The sequence below is a fragment of the Cebidichthys violaceus genome, unplaced genomic scaffold (assembly GCF_023349555.1).
Source record: "Cebidichthys violaceus isolate CVI_PGR_0920_01 unplaced genomic scaffold, fCebVio1.0.p SCAF_42, whole genome shotgun sequence".
Classification (NCBI taxonomy): domain Eukaryota; kingdom Metazoa; phylum Chordata; class Actinopteri; order Perciformes; family Stichaeidae; genus Cebidichthys; species Cebidichthys violaceus.
In genome coordinates, this window is record NW_027176617.1 from 687,107 (window position 1) to 704,458 (window position 17,352).

Sequence of the window (17,352 nt, forward strand, 5' to 3'; positions counted from 1 at the left end):
ACTCCCATCTCCACCGCCTCGTTGTTGCATAAAGACACCAGTTAACTCAGAACAAGGTTTCTTCAGAGGTATTTTTTATTAGAGCATGTCTTCACTGCACGGTTCAAGAACAAACAAATCGTGTATGTGTGTGCTATGTGTGACTAAATACAAATAAAAACCCTCATGTCTGAGACAAAAGGCTGTAATAAAATCTCTCAGTGAACCAGGTCATGGCTTACATGAGGATATGAGATACTGCACCGCTCAAAAATTGTGTCATGGTTTCTGAAAACAAGATCTTAACAGCAGAAATCCCCCTCGGTCCGTATGTGGTGCTGATCCACAGTCTGTGTGGCAAATTGCAGCACTAACGAGTGGGAGAGCTGATTTCACATTCAAGCTGGGTGAGGCTGTGTTAAGTAGAGTGGTGCTTTGAGCGGAATGCTAACGTCAGCATGCTATCATGCTTACAAAAACAGTAAATGCTGATGTAAGCAGGTATAGTGTTTACCATATTCAGCATCTTACTTTAGCAGCTTAGCATGCTAACATTTTCTGATTAGCACTTAACCCAAAATACAGCTGCGTCTGATGGGAATGTCATTAATTTAGCAGGTATTTAGTCATAAAACAAAATATAGGACACATGTTGACCGGATGATGTTGCTAGTGTAAAAAGTTCAGGGATCTCCAAAGTTATTACAAATCACCCTGAGAGGGACATGAATGTTAGAACAACATTTTGTGCCAATCCATCCGAGAGTTGTTAAGATACTTAAAAAATTGTGGTAAACCTACTCTTTTACACCATTTTTATGTGTCAGTATACAAAACAACGGCCAGTGGAGTCTCTTGCCTTGCTTTCAGATAAATGACAGAAAGGGGAGAGACTAGGTGTTACCTCCCAGCAGAAACAATGGACAAGTGTTTAAATATTGACTCTGGCTCTGAAAGAGACATATTTATTCCACGCTCACCTCGGGTCAAGGCTGAACCTTGACAGTGTGTTTGCTCTGCCGCTGTTCTGCTGATCTTGGCTGTTTTCCTGTAACTATCTAAGCGTGGAGATCATTTTCTGACAGACTCTTAACAATGGCGGAAAAGGGGTGTTTTTTTATTCTGGTGTGTTTTTAAAAAAAATAATTTAATACCAGCTTTGGAGTTGGTTGCTGCAGTTGAGACACGCAGAATCAGTGGCTCAGCACTGTGGGATTAAGTATACAAAGTGGTGTAACTATATGACAAAAAAAGGCATACATTCATATTCTGAACACAGTGTTAGACTACTTTTATGATCGTGTGGAGTCCTAAAATGAATACGAAGAAAACGGAACTCAGATTGGCCCCAAAATGGTAACCCATTAAACCAAGAACAGCCCCAAAATGGAGGCAGACACAACAAGCGCTTTTATAGTTTTATATATAAATCCTTCTCTAATCAAGATTGTAATATTTCTATATTTGTGCTATTTTCTACACTCAAACAAAACATGAAACTGTGTTAATTTGATAAAGACAAAAATAATCTAGGAGCATGTTTGGCATCTGAGTTTTGCTGGTTGGACAAAAGCGGGGAAATAAGGAGTGCAGGGTGGAAAAGGAAAGTCAGACAGCAAGTAGGATTTCTCCCACAGCGAGCGAGAATAGACTCAAATATATAGACGATGGACACGAGACCACATGCCTGCACCCATCCCATGCTTTCAGTTTCCACACCAGTCAACAAGTGAGCGCACGTGTCGGACAAAAAGACCAGACAATTAGATCACGAGCTGTGGGAAGTCACTTGTTTCAAATAAAGGAAGACTGGCACACAAGAGTTTAGGGGGCGAGTGTTTACGGTCCAGGGGTTAGAGAGGGTCAAGTGATGAGGGGGGGGTCAGGAGGTTTCAGTTCATCGGCGTCTCCTGGGTGGCCGAGCCGTCTGGCTGACTGATCAAAGTCTTGGTGGTGGGGCCGTCGCTGTCCTGCTGGTCGGGGTCCCCGGTGGACGCTGATGGAGTCATCTTGGTCTGAAGCAGCGGGGGAGGAAGAGAAACGATGAGGAAGAATAATAAAATGATTGACTCCCATAACTTAAGTAGATTACGTCATTTATAGACACACAAAAAAAACATAAAAATAATAACAAATTTGAATCTGTGGTCAAATTTGCTAAACTAAATGCTACAATTTTTAATGCATCAATGTAATGAAAATAAATACCAATAAATTACCATATATTAAAAAAACTGAACTTATCTTGTAAATTAATCTATTTGAAGTGAGACCTATTTACCTTTTGAAGAAAGAAAGAAACAAACAATCTCCCTCTTCAAAAGAAAAGTTTTAATTCACAAACAAAACATTACTCCGTTCAATACACTGAGGACTTCTGCTGCTACAGCCTCATTTGGTCTGGTATGACCAGTAGCTTATGGTGGCTCACCGTAGCCAACTTTAGCTACTGTACACATTGCTGCATAACGGTTTCTAGTAATGTTGCTGGACTTCATGACATTTCTCTATTTGCTATTGACTCGAAATTTTGGCAAATGAAAAGAAATCCAATGTGCTGTTGTTCTGTGATAAACACTCATGGTCACTGGTCTGCAGAAGTGTAATAGTCTCCCTTTAAATGTTGATGAGAAAGTGGTTTTATACACAACCCTGAGCTTTAACTCACTGCCACTTAAACATTTTGCCACTAGTCCTGTTCCTATTCCGTTACCTTCAAAGTCTCCACTTTCTCCTCAAATGACTTGAAAGTTGGTGCATTCCTGCGAAAGAACGAGACATAAATAAATCACAGACCGACCAACATAGTTTGAATTTATCCAACCTGCTTCTACATTCTAGTTGCAGACAACAAGTTGCCGCTTCAGAGGGAAGTAGGATTTAAAGACATCCCCTTAAATTCTGAATATTTTTATATACATACATATATAATTTCCTGACATTTCAGAGACCAAACAATTATTTATTTAATCAGTTAATAATCTAAAGATTCATTGATAACGGAAAATAATTGCAGTTATAATCTCACACATCCAGACCTGCACCTCAAACTATAATTCGGTTAGAAATCGGTGTAGAGACCCTGTAGTGTGATTATACTTTAAACCAGTAAAGACCACTGGACAGACCGCATTTCTTCATTGCTGAAAGTGGGCGTTTCCAAATTCACAGCTAACCGATGATGCCCCTGGGTTCAAAGATATCTTTTATCTCAAGATTTTTGCAGGACCTCTAACAGCTTGACGAAACTGGGCTCTGTCTGATAATAAGATAATAAGCACTGCAGCTTCGCCGATAGCTCACAGTCGCTGTTAGCGGTGGTCGCTCCTCAAGGTACACACTTGAGACCTTTTATGTACAATGCATACCTGAAAATACAGAACTAAAGCCAAACAAGTTTCTCTTTTCTCTAGTGTTGCACAAACACATTGTGCAGCCTTCTCCTCCTTCATATTTTATTCAACACTTGTAGCTCCGAGGGCACCACTGTGTCTCAGACTCACGTTAACACAACTTCCCCTTACCTCATGACAGGCATACTAGCCGAGTGTTGTAATGAGCGTGTGCTATCCGACAGCATTGTGAAGAAGAAAGGGGGTGTTAGTGGTCATCTTAGCATAGTACAGACAGTTTAACACAGACGGAACAAAAAGAGAAAGACAGGCACATGTGCAAACACAACATAGAGTACAAACCATTATTTCATTCTACTATATGTTCAATCTGGGAGTATTCGAAGTGCATAAATCCTATAAATCCTGCTTGATCCCATTAAGATTGATTGTGTATTAACACAGTGGGTGTGCACTAATCCTGTGTATTATGGGGGAATATCTTGTCGTCATCACACACACACACACACACACACACACACACACACACACACACACACACACACACACACACACACACACCCTTTTGACCCGTCAGGTCCCTCTTCACTACCCTACCCCCAAAACCAGCACTGTGTTGAGGCTCATCTGTGAGGCTGCACTTCTCAGCACACTGGTGCTCTGAAGGGCCTAATAATCCTGTTTGCAGTTCAGTAATCCAGAGAGAAGAAGGATGACAGGGGAGAAGACGGATTAGGATCTCAACTGGAGGGGTCATCTGGAGCTACATCTCAAAAAGAACAACCTGTTCCTGGTTTTGAGAGCCTTTTTTTAAACCAGGAAATATTGGCAACAATGTATTGGTAGAGATTAGAGTAGGGACTTTGGAAGCAGAATGACAGAAAATCAATCTATTAGATCAATCTACAATCGATCAGCTAGAATAATATATCCCCTTTATGAACAAGGAGAACATAACCGAATAACCCTGTAGTTGTGAATCATGTCAGACCACAGTCTGTATATAAGAAATGAGCTGTAGTCAACATGACGTTACCCATTGGGTTTGTGAACTACTGTTTTGAAGCCTTGAGTTTGGCATTTTGGCCGTCGCCATCTTGGTTTTTGGCTGTTTGAATAAGTCATTTCTAGGCGACCGAAATTATAATCAACTGTCATGAACTGAAAGCACACTGTGAAAGGATTACAATTTTAAGACATTGACAAGACAAACGCCATGGTAGCTACCTGTCAATCACAAGGTAGCCACGCCCTAAAGCATACCCTGATTTCATGCTGTATTGAAGAAGACTTGAAACTATTGATTGAAACCTGAAACACATATTTACAATGTTTACTGAGGTAGTAAATTAAGTGAGAAGTAGGGTCGTTTTCTCATAGACATCTATACAATCTGACAATGTTTTGTAACTGGAGGACTCGCCCCCTGAGGGCTATTAGAAAGAATGCATGTTTAAGGCACTTCTGCATTGGCTTCACTTTTCAGACCCACACGTTATTACCACGACATTTATACCTCGTTATCATAGGGAAATAGGTAGAATTTGGTCAATTACATGCACAACAAATACAAAAATTGTGTTCATGTAAAAATGAAATAGACGGTAGGAAAGAAAGTAAGAAAGAAATTAGAAATATTTAGGGACAGAATCTCTCAGCCCATCTAACTCGCACTTTGAGATCCCTGTGCAATTTCTAGGAAATATATCATTCGGTTGCTCAGCAGAACAAAGGGTACTGTTTCTTAAAGATTCGGTGCTTCACATAATATATCATTCACGTTTTATAGTCTCCTGTCTGACTCACCTGACATCCTCCAGCTTCCGGGTGATGGCTGAGCCCACGTTGGAGAACGCTGCTGTGGCCTTCAGACCTGCCTGAGACAAGGTTTCAGAGGTCCTCCTGTAGCTGAGAGAGAGGAGGGAGACAGAAAGAGAATGAGGGAGAAGACACGGGTAGCAAGATGGAGATATGGAAGTGATGAAAGGAGACAGAGAGATCAAAAGACTTAAGAGAGGCATCAAGGTCAGAACTAAAGCGCAATGTCTTTTTCATTTTAGAAAGCCTGAAAGCATCACAATGCTGCTCGTTTCCTGTAATACAAAAACCCATCACCCACACATGCTACAGGCAGCTTGTCAAGAACACTGACATCTTACTCCTCATTGTTCAGCGGAGAAAGAGCCTTCTCTCAACAGTGCTGACAGCTTACTATATTTTCAAGGCATTCAGCAGAGAAATAAAGGACACATTATGGATAAGAAAGCCGTTGATCATGAGGTCAAAAAAAACTACAAAAAGGTACCTCATAAACTCTTTTTAACAAGTGAAATATAGTGCACTCTCAGTTGGGATGTCGGCATACTGTGGTGGGTGAGGCACTCACGCGGTGGAGGTGGTGACCTCCTGCCAGGTTTTGGTGAAGTTCTGTTTCAGCTCGTTGAGAGGTGTGATGCCCAGCTTCCTCTTGATGTCTGCCAGCTGCTTCTCCTTGGCTGACAGCACCTGTGACAGAGTCAGGATCTCATCCTCAACCTACACACACACACACACACACACACACACACACACACACACACACACACACACACACACACACACAGTAGGAAACTTGTCAATTAAGTGTTACATTAAATGTACATGATAACCATGTCTTGTCTGACTATATATCAGTTCTCAACTATAGAACCAAAAACAGAGTAGAGTGGATTATGATGTAATGTTTATTTCCAAATATAGCTGCAACAGTTGATTAATTTATTAGTCCATCCAATGGAAATGAATCAACAACTATTTGGATCCTAATCGTTGTTTTAAACAAAAATGCAAAACATTCTTCTTTTCATTATAAAGTGAATGTGTAATAGTGGATTTTGGACAGTTTAAACGGATATGACATGGCATTGGAACATGTCAACTTTGGACACTGGGGAATTGTGACGTTTTTCTTACATTTAATTAAATTAATTAAGTTAGTTGGTATCCTACTGCCTATTCTACATGTAAAGTGAAGGGAAGCTGCCACAACGAGTGGTTAAAAGAGCTGCTGGAAATATTGGCTGATGTGAATTACAAATCCAACATCTAAGGCAAAAGCTAAGTGGCTGGATCAGCTACAGGGGCTACAAGGGACCTACAAATGAGCATCTTGTTGGCTATGGAAGACTGCGGTGTGAACTAAAAGACGCTCATAGCATACATTACCCATGTACAAGGTATTGCCAGACTCCAAAGCGGCAATCAAAGTGTTGTATATTGTAGCCTGCTTTTAAAAACCCTTACAGATTATTTGCATTATTGGGTCGAACACCTGATCTTGACTCCCTGAACCAAGACCTGCTTATTAATCCCTAATCCCTCCTGTCCTCACCTTGACCAACTCTTCCTGTAGCTCCTGCTGCTCCTCCTCTGTCATGGCGGGGGGAGGGGGAGGGGCAGAGGGACCGACAGACGTCACTGCATCTTCTCCCACTTCTGGGGCCGAGTCCGGATGCTGCTGGGAACCTAGGAGGTAAAATTTAAAAAAAGTTAAATCCAGCCCGTGTTTGCTGTGTGACAGTGAACAGGTGGTATGTGAGCGGAGGCTGATGTTGGTTGTCAAACTCCGCTGAGCTGTCATGCTGCTCCCCTGGAGGAGAATATAATATATCAAATGGTAGGACTTTAGGAAAATTAAGGATGCTAAAGATGCAGTTTAATGATAGGTGGTAGCCAAGAGGGAAAAACATTCATTCCCACAGTACCGTTACACAAAACACCTTCTCCCTCTCACTGATCCATTTTTCCCTCCACACACATACAGTGAGCACACACTTGTCTTTGATGTTGCCGCCTCTGACAGAGTTGTGGCCAGCAGGAGCAGCAGTGCATCAATAATACAAAGAACTTCCTAGATGGAGACATCCTGAGCTAAGACAGCGTGAGAGAAGAGAGCAAAGGAGTTGTTAAGATCTGTCAGTCAAGAGGACAACAGCGGGTGAGGATGTACCGGGCCACACCTGAGCTGGAATAGGGTGACACAAATGTGCTAGATACCAAAAAACCCCAAAAGGGACTATACTGTGTCATTACAACGGGGGAAGGCAGAACTGAAGTATAGACTGAAAGGGGGCCAACATTTCATTTAAAAACATTTAATCATTTAACTTCTGAACCCGTTGTGGTACTAGCAAGCTAATTTGTGTTGGCCTTGTACATTACCTCTTGTAAATATAGGAAGCGGAAAAACATTAAATGAACAAGAACATCTTTTGCATTTGTCTGGTTGTTGTTGGTTATTTTATTCAGATAACACAATGGCATGTTAACTTGCCATGTAAAAGATTGAACATTTGGGAAATATGGTGTGCTTATTTACTTTCCCGCCGAAGAGTATTGTTAATTACATATTTTATAATATATTAGCTTGGCTTAGCTTAAAATCTGCCAATCAGCATCTCCCAGCCTCACTGGTGATTTTGGCACTCTCTCTCTTTCATGTCACACCCCAAAACTCCTTAACACTATAAAAAAACATATTAAATGAGACGGAATATTCTTTGAGAACAGAGATACCAAAATCCCAAGAAGCATATATATATATATATATATATATAATCCCACAAAGAACACAGCTGAATTTAGTCACAACTGTGTGGAGAACTGTTCATGACGTAACACCATTTTCCAGCCTTCCAATAACAAAGTGTCATCATAAACTCAGGACTGGGATTAATACATTGGGGAAAAATGAAGCTCTGATTGGATGCGTCTCATGCTAAAATATTTATACATGTCAAAACATGCATGGGATCCATCTAAAAATCTGTCAATCATTTTACAGATGAAATAGAGGCAGGCATTAAAAAAAAAGTGAGTGGGAATAGTATTCAGACACCACCCCCACTGTTCCTCTGAAGCATTACACTTCATCTGCCCTCAAGCTCTTTCCCCCCCTCACATCGCTTTCTCACATTTGCCCTCTCTTCCCATTACTGATGATGCAGCAGTGCCACTTACACACACACACACACACAATATATATATATATATATATATACACACACACACACACACACACACACACACACACACACACACACACACACACACACACACACACACACACACACGTGCCTGCTGACAGTGACCAAACCGTGTAATGGACACTTCCCCTCAGTCACTAACAGAGCTAATCCCCCTCCTTATTGAATGGTTTTTATTTTTGATAATCCACATTATGCTGCTTTTTGCAAGATTACAGTGAACATCCAGCACTTTTCTCGGGCAGAGAAGAACGTTAAACTTATTAGACCAACGCCTCTCCTGAGTTATCTAGCTATGTACAACTTTGTAATACATTTCTGCAGGCAGCAGTGCGAGACGTGTATGTGCGAGTGTGGAGGTAGCTGTGCAGCGAATGTAAGCCTCGGAGGTGTGTTTCCATCAGTAGGTGCTGTGAGCAAGAGAGAAATAAAAATGACACTTGGAAAGGGAGAGAGAGCAAGAGAGAAGTTTGTATGTGGAAGCAGAAGTTTGGCTGGCTTTACCAAACTGCATACCCACCCACATTACTGCCCCACCCCTCTGCTTTAGCTCGTTTCCTCTGAGACGAGTAGGCTCTGCTAAACGGCCACCTGACTCTTTGTAGCCGTTAAATCCAAAACAACTAGACTAGACAATTAAACCATTATATAATTAGAAACGCATGCCTGAAAAACAGACTTGCCAAACTGCTTGCACATAATTATCTCTTCTTTGGTGATAGTGAGTCACAAGCAAAGCTCTACAATTGTCCACTGAACTATTATAGGCTAGACAGAGGAATGTGGAATTAATAGATTACTTTCTTTAGTCTGGAAGTTTTTTTTTTATTATATTTTTATATAATAAATTCTTACTGCCAAAATAAAATATGACAAGACTGAAAAAGTTGTTAGAAAAAATTCTAAATATAGATGTGATTTGATCTATAGTCCACCTCCATACACTATAATGAAACAATAAAGGCTTTTTCTTTTTCTGATGCAGTGTGGCAAAGACAATTCAAAGACAACAAAGCAGTTGATACCTCTGATATTATATGCGCTCCAATTCCTACAAAATGAATAGCAGTCGCATTGAAAGACAGTATAACATCAACTTTATGGGCAATTTTCTAAAGGTGGACCCCAAAAGATGCAAACACACTTTTCACAATTTCAAAATTTCAGAAAGCACACACAGTGAGGTTCAGACCAATGTGAGCTATGGTGCAGATCTAAAAACACTCAACATTATAAATAATAAGATATGGAAGTAATTTGAGTCTCCTATGTTTTGAAAAATATGAAAAAAACACAGATGAAAGCAAGATAGATGAAAACATCTTGTGTACCAAACAAGAGTTGAGCAATTAAATATTCAGAACCATAGCAAAATAAATTCTCATTTAGAAGTACAGACTAAAAGTCTAAAGGTAAACTGACACACACGGAGCTTTGTGTTCCCCCGAATTCTTCCCGCTCAATGAACCAAACCCGTGTTTTGTCTTTCTGTCCAGCGCGCGCGCACACACACACACACACACACACACACACACACACACACACACACACACACACACACACACACACACACACACAGTCTTCACATCCTCCGGCCGGCCTCTTCCATTCCACCTTGTGATTACCTCTGGTTTTAACAGCTGGCGAGCTGGGCGGCGTGTCGCTGTAGGCCGGGGAGAGGTAGAGGTAGCTGGCGTTGACTCCTTGTTCAAAGTCAAACGGAGAGTGGTATTCCTCCAGGGGCTCCATGTTTACAGCCTGTAGTGCGTTTGTTGGTCGGAGGGACTAGCACCTCCCTACCACCACCACCACCGCTACCTCAGCAAAGCCAGCCAAGGGATGATTGTCTGCATGTGATCCTGGCGCGTGCTGGCTCTGTGTCTCCTTGTTTACAGCGTCCTGGACTCTCGTGGTGTGTGTGACAGAGGGACACTATGTCCAAGGGTGTGTGTGTGTGTGTGTGTGTGTGTGTGTGTGTGTGTGTGTGTGTGTAAGTAGGAGGAGGTTTTGTATTGGCTTTCAAATGGTCACAGTGAGAGTACAGAGAAGTCGGATTTCCATTTTCTGCTTTTGCAGCCGGCCAAGGCGTTGTGAACCCTCTGCTCCTTTCTTTGCTGTTAATAAGTTACCTGTCCCTTCAAGCAGCTGTCACACACACTCTCCAAACACACACACACACACACACACACCCTCTTCCTCTCCAGCATAATCCCAAAGGTCAATTCTCAATCCATCCAGATGCTAGCCACCGCTAGTAGAGCTGGTTCTGTAGTGATATTGCGTGACGCTCTGGTTCCAATACTCTCAGGTCTCTCTGTCAATTCCCTCCCTCCCTCACTTAACATCATCCAGCCTGTCATCCAAGGTGGAAATAAAAGAGGTTTGTGTGGGCTGGTCACATGGTGTGTGTGTGTGTGTGTGTGTGTGTGTGTGTGTGTGTGTGTGTGTGTGTGTGTGTGTGTGTGTGTGTGTGTGTGGTTGTGGGGGGCATTAGATGAAAAGCATAATCTGCAGTGTCCCAGATTACAGTGGAGCGCTAATCCAGGGTGGCCAGTCCAGTTTGAAGCAGCAGTAATGCTAGTGAGCTAGAATGGAAGGGAGAGGCTGCCAGAGGCTACACTTAGTGTTGTGTGTACTTAAGGAAAAGTGCTCTATGTGTGGTCGAGAGAGAGTACATGTACACCGTTTGTTTTTTGTGTTCATACAAGGGCTACAACTAATGACTATTTTTGTTATTAGATTATTTTCTCGCTTAAATCGTTGATTGGTACATAAAATCCAGATATCTGAAAATATAAAAATAGTTTTACTCATCCAACAGTTACCATTCATATTTATTTTAATATTATGGAAGACTACACATTTGAGAAGCATTTGAAGGAGAGAGATGAGGCAGAAGAGAGGAACTATGCAAGAATAGGTCATGTCTCCTTTATTTTCTCAGACATTTAAGGAACGTCAATAGACAGCAAGCGTCTACTACTGCAACTACTGAAACGCTCAAGGCTGCAGTGAAGAGGAAAAACAGCCTGGTGACATTCCAGCACTAACTTTATTGGATGTAGATGCTACTAAAGATTTAGTGTACCTCTGTAGACAGCAGGTTTGGAGGGAGGTAGAGACTCATCCACTCATCCATAAATAGTCAGAAAGTGAGGCTACATCCACACTAATGCGTTTCTGTTTAAAGCCAGAGTATAGTAGAAAAGTGAGGAGAATTTGGGTTTTCTTTATTGAATTTTAAACTTAAAGAAGTGTGTACTATGAAATATATGAAAGGTTGACGTTTCTTATATACAGAAGAGAAAGAAATGATGATGTTCTGTACAGTGCCAAACCACTTGGGTCAAGCAAGGCTGTGCTGATCTGTAGTCAGGCTTCGGTTCACTGTGCTTCCATGCAGCAATGTCAGCCGAGGAAGTGACACACATGCAGTCACTCATTGCCAACTGTCAAGTATCAACATGCACACATGCACTAAAATTAGGCTCGCATCAAGGACAATGAATCCTTCTCAGCATCTTTCTTCTCAGATTTTTGGTCATTTGACTTGTTTTTATTAGTAAGCAATCCAACTGAGCGTTATTATTGCTACTGAAAGCTAAGCTAAGCTTACATGTACACATACACTTTCCAACCTACTCCATTCAGAGACCCTCTTTTCACAGTAAAAAGATATGAAAAGGTATCTTATAAAGATACCAAATAATATAGTGGTAAAATGGGTTAATTTGCAAATATTTAAATACTTATATTTATTTTCCTAAATCATGTTTGTGTGTGTGTGTGTGTGTGTGTGTGTGTGTGTGTGTGTGTGTGTGTGTGTGTGTGTGTGTGTGTGTGTGATCCAAGGGATAATAATCAAACTGCTGTTGGGTTGTATTGATAAAGTATCTCTTTCAAAAAAGAAAAATGTAACATTGTGCACTTTATAAGAATGGCTTTTATCCATTTCTGCAAAGGAACACTTCAACTATTAATGGTAGAATACATTTTTAAATCCCAATGAATACTTTAACAATACTCTACATTACTTCCACTCAGCCGCCCTCCTGATCAGCGCATACCAACTTATTCATGAGCAACACTGGATTCCTGTGACATTTGTTAAATAGAAAATCGCTGCTATGCTTATATTGGATAAATGCTTAACATTATGAATAAGAATTCCATCAAAGTACGTAGCATCAAAAACAATCCATGGCACCCGTTCGCCCAGACTGTAACCAGAAACAGACATTTTCTAGTGGTTAATGAAGCACCACATGAGATCCATTACCTTGCTATTCGTGGCGTACCCTGTCACATGGTTAGCCTAAAATGAGAATCATGAGAGATAGATGGTCACATGACATGTGCATCATCGGAAAACAGTAAGAGGGGGTGCTAACACCTCAGAGCGAGCACAGATAAATGGATGGTGGCTTTCGGTGGGACTGCGTCTAAACTGAGCTAGCCGTGTAACTTCATATTTACTGTAGAGATACCGGAGTTGCATCAATCTTCTCATTTAAATCTTGGCAAGAGAGCGAATAAGTATATTCCTCAAAGAGTTGAAAAGTTTATTTAAACACGGTTAACATACCAAGTTGGGATCACTCTTCAAACACAAGTTTGACATATGAAGACTTATCCCAAATATGCAAGGGGTCCACCCTGATAATTATGGCTAAAAATTGGCACCCAGCGCTTTACCTGGTTTAAAGATGTCGACTGCCTTGTTTCTAAAAGGTTTTGTTTACAAAAACAGCTGAGTTGAGGGGGAAATAGCAAATATCTCATAACAACAGAAGCCCTGGAAAACTAGTGATGTGCAGACGACATACAGAGATGTCAATAAATTCCACCAGTCTCTCTGGAGTCAGTAAGGGCTTCAAGCCTTTTTCAATATTTAGTGCATCTCTGAAAAAAAAAGAGACTAAATGACTAATTTAATTCTTCGGTTAAGCTATTTAGGCTTGATAATTAACACACCTACTATGCTCCATTTGACAGTTTCTCTCTACAGTGTCACGTTGGAATATTCTCCATCTGTAGCCAGAGGCACCAGACAGGTGAGACCTCTGCTTGGCCAAATCTCACACGTTATTGAAACATTCTCCATTGAGAAGAAGTTAAATGACGAGGAATGAAATGGCCTCTGCATGATTTAATTTGTTTCTTCTTTGTGTTATGTTTTGTCATAGATGTTTTGATGCAGTAAGCTGAGCATAGTGCAGAAGCTTTAAAGGGTGGGAGTACTTAGCCCATTATATAGACCATAGGGAACATTTTAATCATATACCACACATGCTACTTTTCATTTATGCAACAGTCAGCTCAAAGATCAAAAGGTGTGAAATAGACAGGGGGATTCCCCTTTAATCTTGGAGATGAAATGTGAACCTGCAGGTTTTCTGGTTATAGGCTATGAACTTTGGGTAGTATGTTTTAGTACATAGCTGGCTAACATCAAACCTTTCAAGAGCTGATTCTAAAAAGACTTGTGACAACCACGACTGGTGTGCAAACAGAGATGTAGTTTTGAGCAAATTTTTTTGGGAAACAAACATCCGGTACCATGAAACATTTAACCCGAGAGAAAGTATTTGACCTACGTTTCTGACATGAACAGTGATCAACAGCTTATGGAAAGTGATGGCAAAACTTTCCTTTCCTCTACAGTGTGCAGCAAACCTCACAGCTATGATAGTCACCAAATATTCAGTCAAATCAAAAGCACAATTTAGGATGGTTAAATCAGACTTTAAAACGGAGCTGGATGATAAATAAATATGTTCATTTACCATTTCTAACACAAACTAGTCTCTGGTCTATGGTTGGCTCTCTGTGACATACCTCCTCTGACTGTTCACACAGCTGAAAGCATCCAGTTGTGCCTCACGGAAATCTAATTAAACAAAAAATGTTGGATACTGCTCATGATCAAACTCATTAGACAACAAGTTTGAAAAACAAGATTGATTGGTAAGCCTGACTGTCTCCTTTTTGAACAGCCGATTTGAGCCGAGACTCTAAGCCTCCATCGAGGAAGCAAAAAATACCAAAAACAGGCTACATCCAAAAAAAAAGGTACAGATCACGCAGGACTTTCTTCTCAACCTACAAAATTCCACAGTTTGTGACATGTAAAGTCCTGGAGTAAAAGGGAAAAGGGAATAAAACCTTTATGGAAATTGCTAAAATAATAATTCTTCAGAAAGAAAGATTTATTTTCTTTAGAAATGAATAAGGCTTGATCTGAAGTTACTACTGGAAAATCCATTCAACTGCAGGGAAAAGCAAGCACAAAGAAAGAGATGTTTGTTATCATAGAGGTCATCTACCTAAACCCAATCAGAGGAGAGTACACTCTGCTCCCCCGAGAGCTCAGAACACTCAATATGCTCACTGACCTCCCTCCTCCTAAAACCTGCCAACCTAGCTCATCCGCATCCAGTTCATTCTAATTCTTCACCTGAAATACTGACAAACGTGGAAGAACACCAGCACACTGAGAGGTATATACTGATTAAACAAAAGCAGATTTAAAAAGGGGAGATATGTAATGATATGCTTCAAAAGGCCCTTTTAGTCAATCGACAGACAGACAGAAACACAGTCAGGCAGTTAGTTTATTGTTCTCCATTAGAGGAAGTTTCCACAGCCCGTACACACACAGGAACAATGAGGAAACATCAATCACAAAAACATAGCCACAAGGTACACAATACAGTTACAAGAACATGAGCCCATTGAGTGTTATTGCTACAGTTAGTTGAGAGCAGTGATTGCAGAGGGCACAAAGCTCTTACTGTAGCGCACCTTTTTAAAGATCAGAGATATGTACAGGAGTAGAGCGAAGCATCAGTCCAGGGGATGGCTGGGCTCATGTGCTGTGTGTGTGCTGCGTGTGATGGTCGTGTCAATAAGGGCTGAGAGGTTGGGATTGGGGAGACACATGACCAATGAAACATTGGTGGCTGAGCAGGCTGAGTCCCAACAGCTGACAGTGACAGGGAAAAACGTTGACAAGAACGCCGGACCAGATGGTGCTGAGATACAGCCACCATAGAGTTCTGCATAAAAGCGTGACAATAAAATGAACTTCACTGTTGCCATGAGTGTGAGACTGTAAAAAAAGAGAACTCATCAGTTCCTATGGTTAATATTTAAAGGAACAAAAAATTATGAAAATGTACTTCTGCTACATAGGTCCATAACTGTTTCTATCTGTGTTTTCAAGGCCACAAAAGGCAACTTAGATACTTGCTGCCTGAACTGTTGGCTCATCAGTCGCACAAACACATATGTGGTGGAAATAATGTAATGTCAGGGAAAACCTTGAAGGTATATGCAAAGCACAGGAAAACTACACTACCGAAGAGGAACCATGGTCACAAGACCAGCAGCCAGACAAAGAGCCCGTAACTAATAGTAACAAAGATGTTTTGCTTAAAAATACATTGAGATGACATGGAGACTGACAGCATTGTCTGAATATCAGACCTCCTTCAGTCTGATATCAATAAGCTCACATTGTCAATCTGTCAATATATCAAATATGCCGAGCCTTTCATTAGAATACACAATATTTTCCACCTTGAGGCCAATAAACACAATATCCAGCATGCAGACATCAGGAAATTACATTTCTGCAGGGGTCAAAGAATGTTTTTGCTGAAGGGAAATGAGGTCAGGGCCGAGCCTTGTTTACCTGGCCTCCCCTTGAGGTGAACAAATAAACCTCTGTCACTTTCTTCTTTCCAAAATAACTACAAGGTCATGTTATGTGCAATTAAAATACAAGAAAAGAGTGTTTTTGATCACCCACACACAAGCTTTTGTTGTTGGAAATGTCTTAATTTGCTTGAAAACTGCAGCCGAAACACATGCACTATCGCAACAGGCAAGTACAAATCCGGAGGACGGGCGAGTGGTCGACAGGTATGAGAGAGCAGATGGCTGCCTTACGGGAACGGAAATGTCCAGGCCGGTGTAGAAGAGGAAAGGATAAAGAATGGTAGGTATGATGCATTCAACTCACAGGCCTCCATAATAGGCTGACAGGAATGTGCTACTTTCAAACTGTGTGCACCCTAGGACCAGAAATGTAGACAGCCTGGCTTGACTAGAGCAGGTATAGTTGGCACATTTAGAAGACATGTAATAATAAGCTGTCAAACAGGTGTAACCTGCTTGTAAAGGTTAAGTTCTCAAATACAGAATATTTATTTTTACTATTAAGTGTTTCATTTTATTAAATTTACGCAAAATGTAGGCCTGTCAAACTTTTGGCCCAGTTATTGTTTCCTTTAGTGGAAATGACAATTTCCTTGTTTATATTTTACTGAGCTCGTCATCTGGTTACTTGTTGGAACAAATGCTGTGTCATATTCTACTTCCGTGATATTTTAAGTAAACATTGACACTCTATTGGTGTATCTAAAATATGTATTTCTCCTAAAAGTCTCAACGTTGATGTCCCCGTCACAAAAATTGCACTTTTATTTGAGTTTCAAAAGTAGCATATGTTCCAAACGGACAGACTTCAGTCCCTGCGCAACTTAGCGAGTTTGCAAACTTCAATGTGAGACAGAAGTAGTTTGAAAACATTTTCCGGTAACAACACGCAGTCACTGAGAGACATTTCAGCAAATGAATTACCTTTCTCTGCATCCTCCATTGTAGGACTGAGCGTTGTATCTGGAGGTTTGTATGTCCAGAGTCTACAAGTTGTTCTCTTGGCTGCTGCAGAATCTTCCTGCGCGCGCGCGCGCGCGCTCTCGCGCTCGCTCTCTCTCTCTCTCTCTCTCTCTCTCTCTCTCTCTCTCTCTCTCTCTCGCTCTCTCTCTCTCTCTCTCTCTCTCGTCGTGCGGGGTGGGGTTCGATGTGACGTCATCACGCAGCAGTGTAAACAGAGGCGAGCACGTGGATCAAGTTTTACACCATCAACAAGGCAGAACTGCATGGAGACGACACGTCATTATTGGGCTGTTTCAGTTTGATGTTTTTTG

At 41.1% G+C, this 17,352-nt stretch overlaps 1 protein-coding gene across 3 annotated transcripts; it reads right to left on the reverse strand.

Annotated features, from left to right (window-relative positions):
* Positions 1–53: 53 nt before the first annotated feature.
* On the reverse strand, positions 54–17,140 carry tpd52 (tumor protein D52). Of its 3 annotated transcripts, none has more exons than XM_068728535.1 (6): positions 17,003–17,140; positions 6,703–6,836; positions 5,719–5,867; positions 5,139–5,234; positions 2,693–2,741; positions 54–1,994 (listed from the first exon to the last, which is right to left on the reverse strand). In XM_068728535.1, exons 1-6 carry the CDS (start codon positions 17,019–17,021, stop codon positions 1,872–1,874), a joined length of 570 nt encoding a protein of 189 aa, XP_068584636.1. In that variant the 5' UTR covers positions 17,022–17,140; the 3' UTR covers positions 54–1,871. The 3 variants fall into 3 exon arrangements, with proteins under 3 accessions (XP_068584636.1, XP_068584635.1, XP_068584637.1); XM_068728534.1 differs by having other exon boundaries at positions 5,139–5,240; positions 17,003–17,137; XM_068728536.1 differs by lacking the exon at positions 17,003–17,140 and adding an exon at positions 9,982–10,345 and having other exon boundaries at positions 5,139–5,240.
* Between the last annotated feature and the right edge of the window lie 212 nt (positions 17,141–17,352).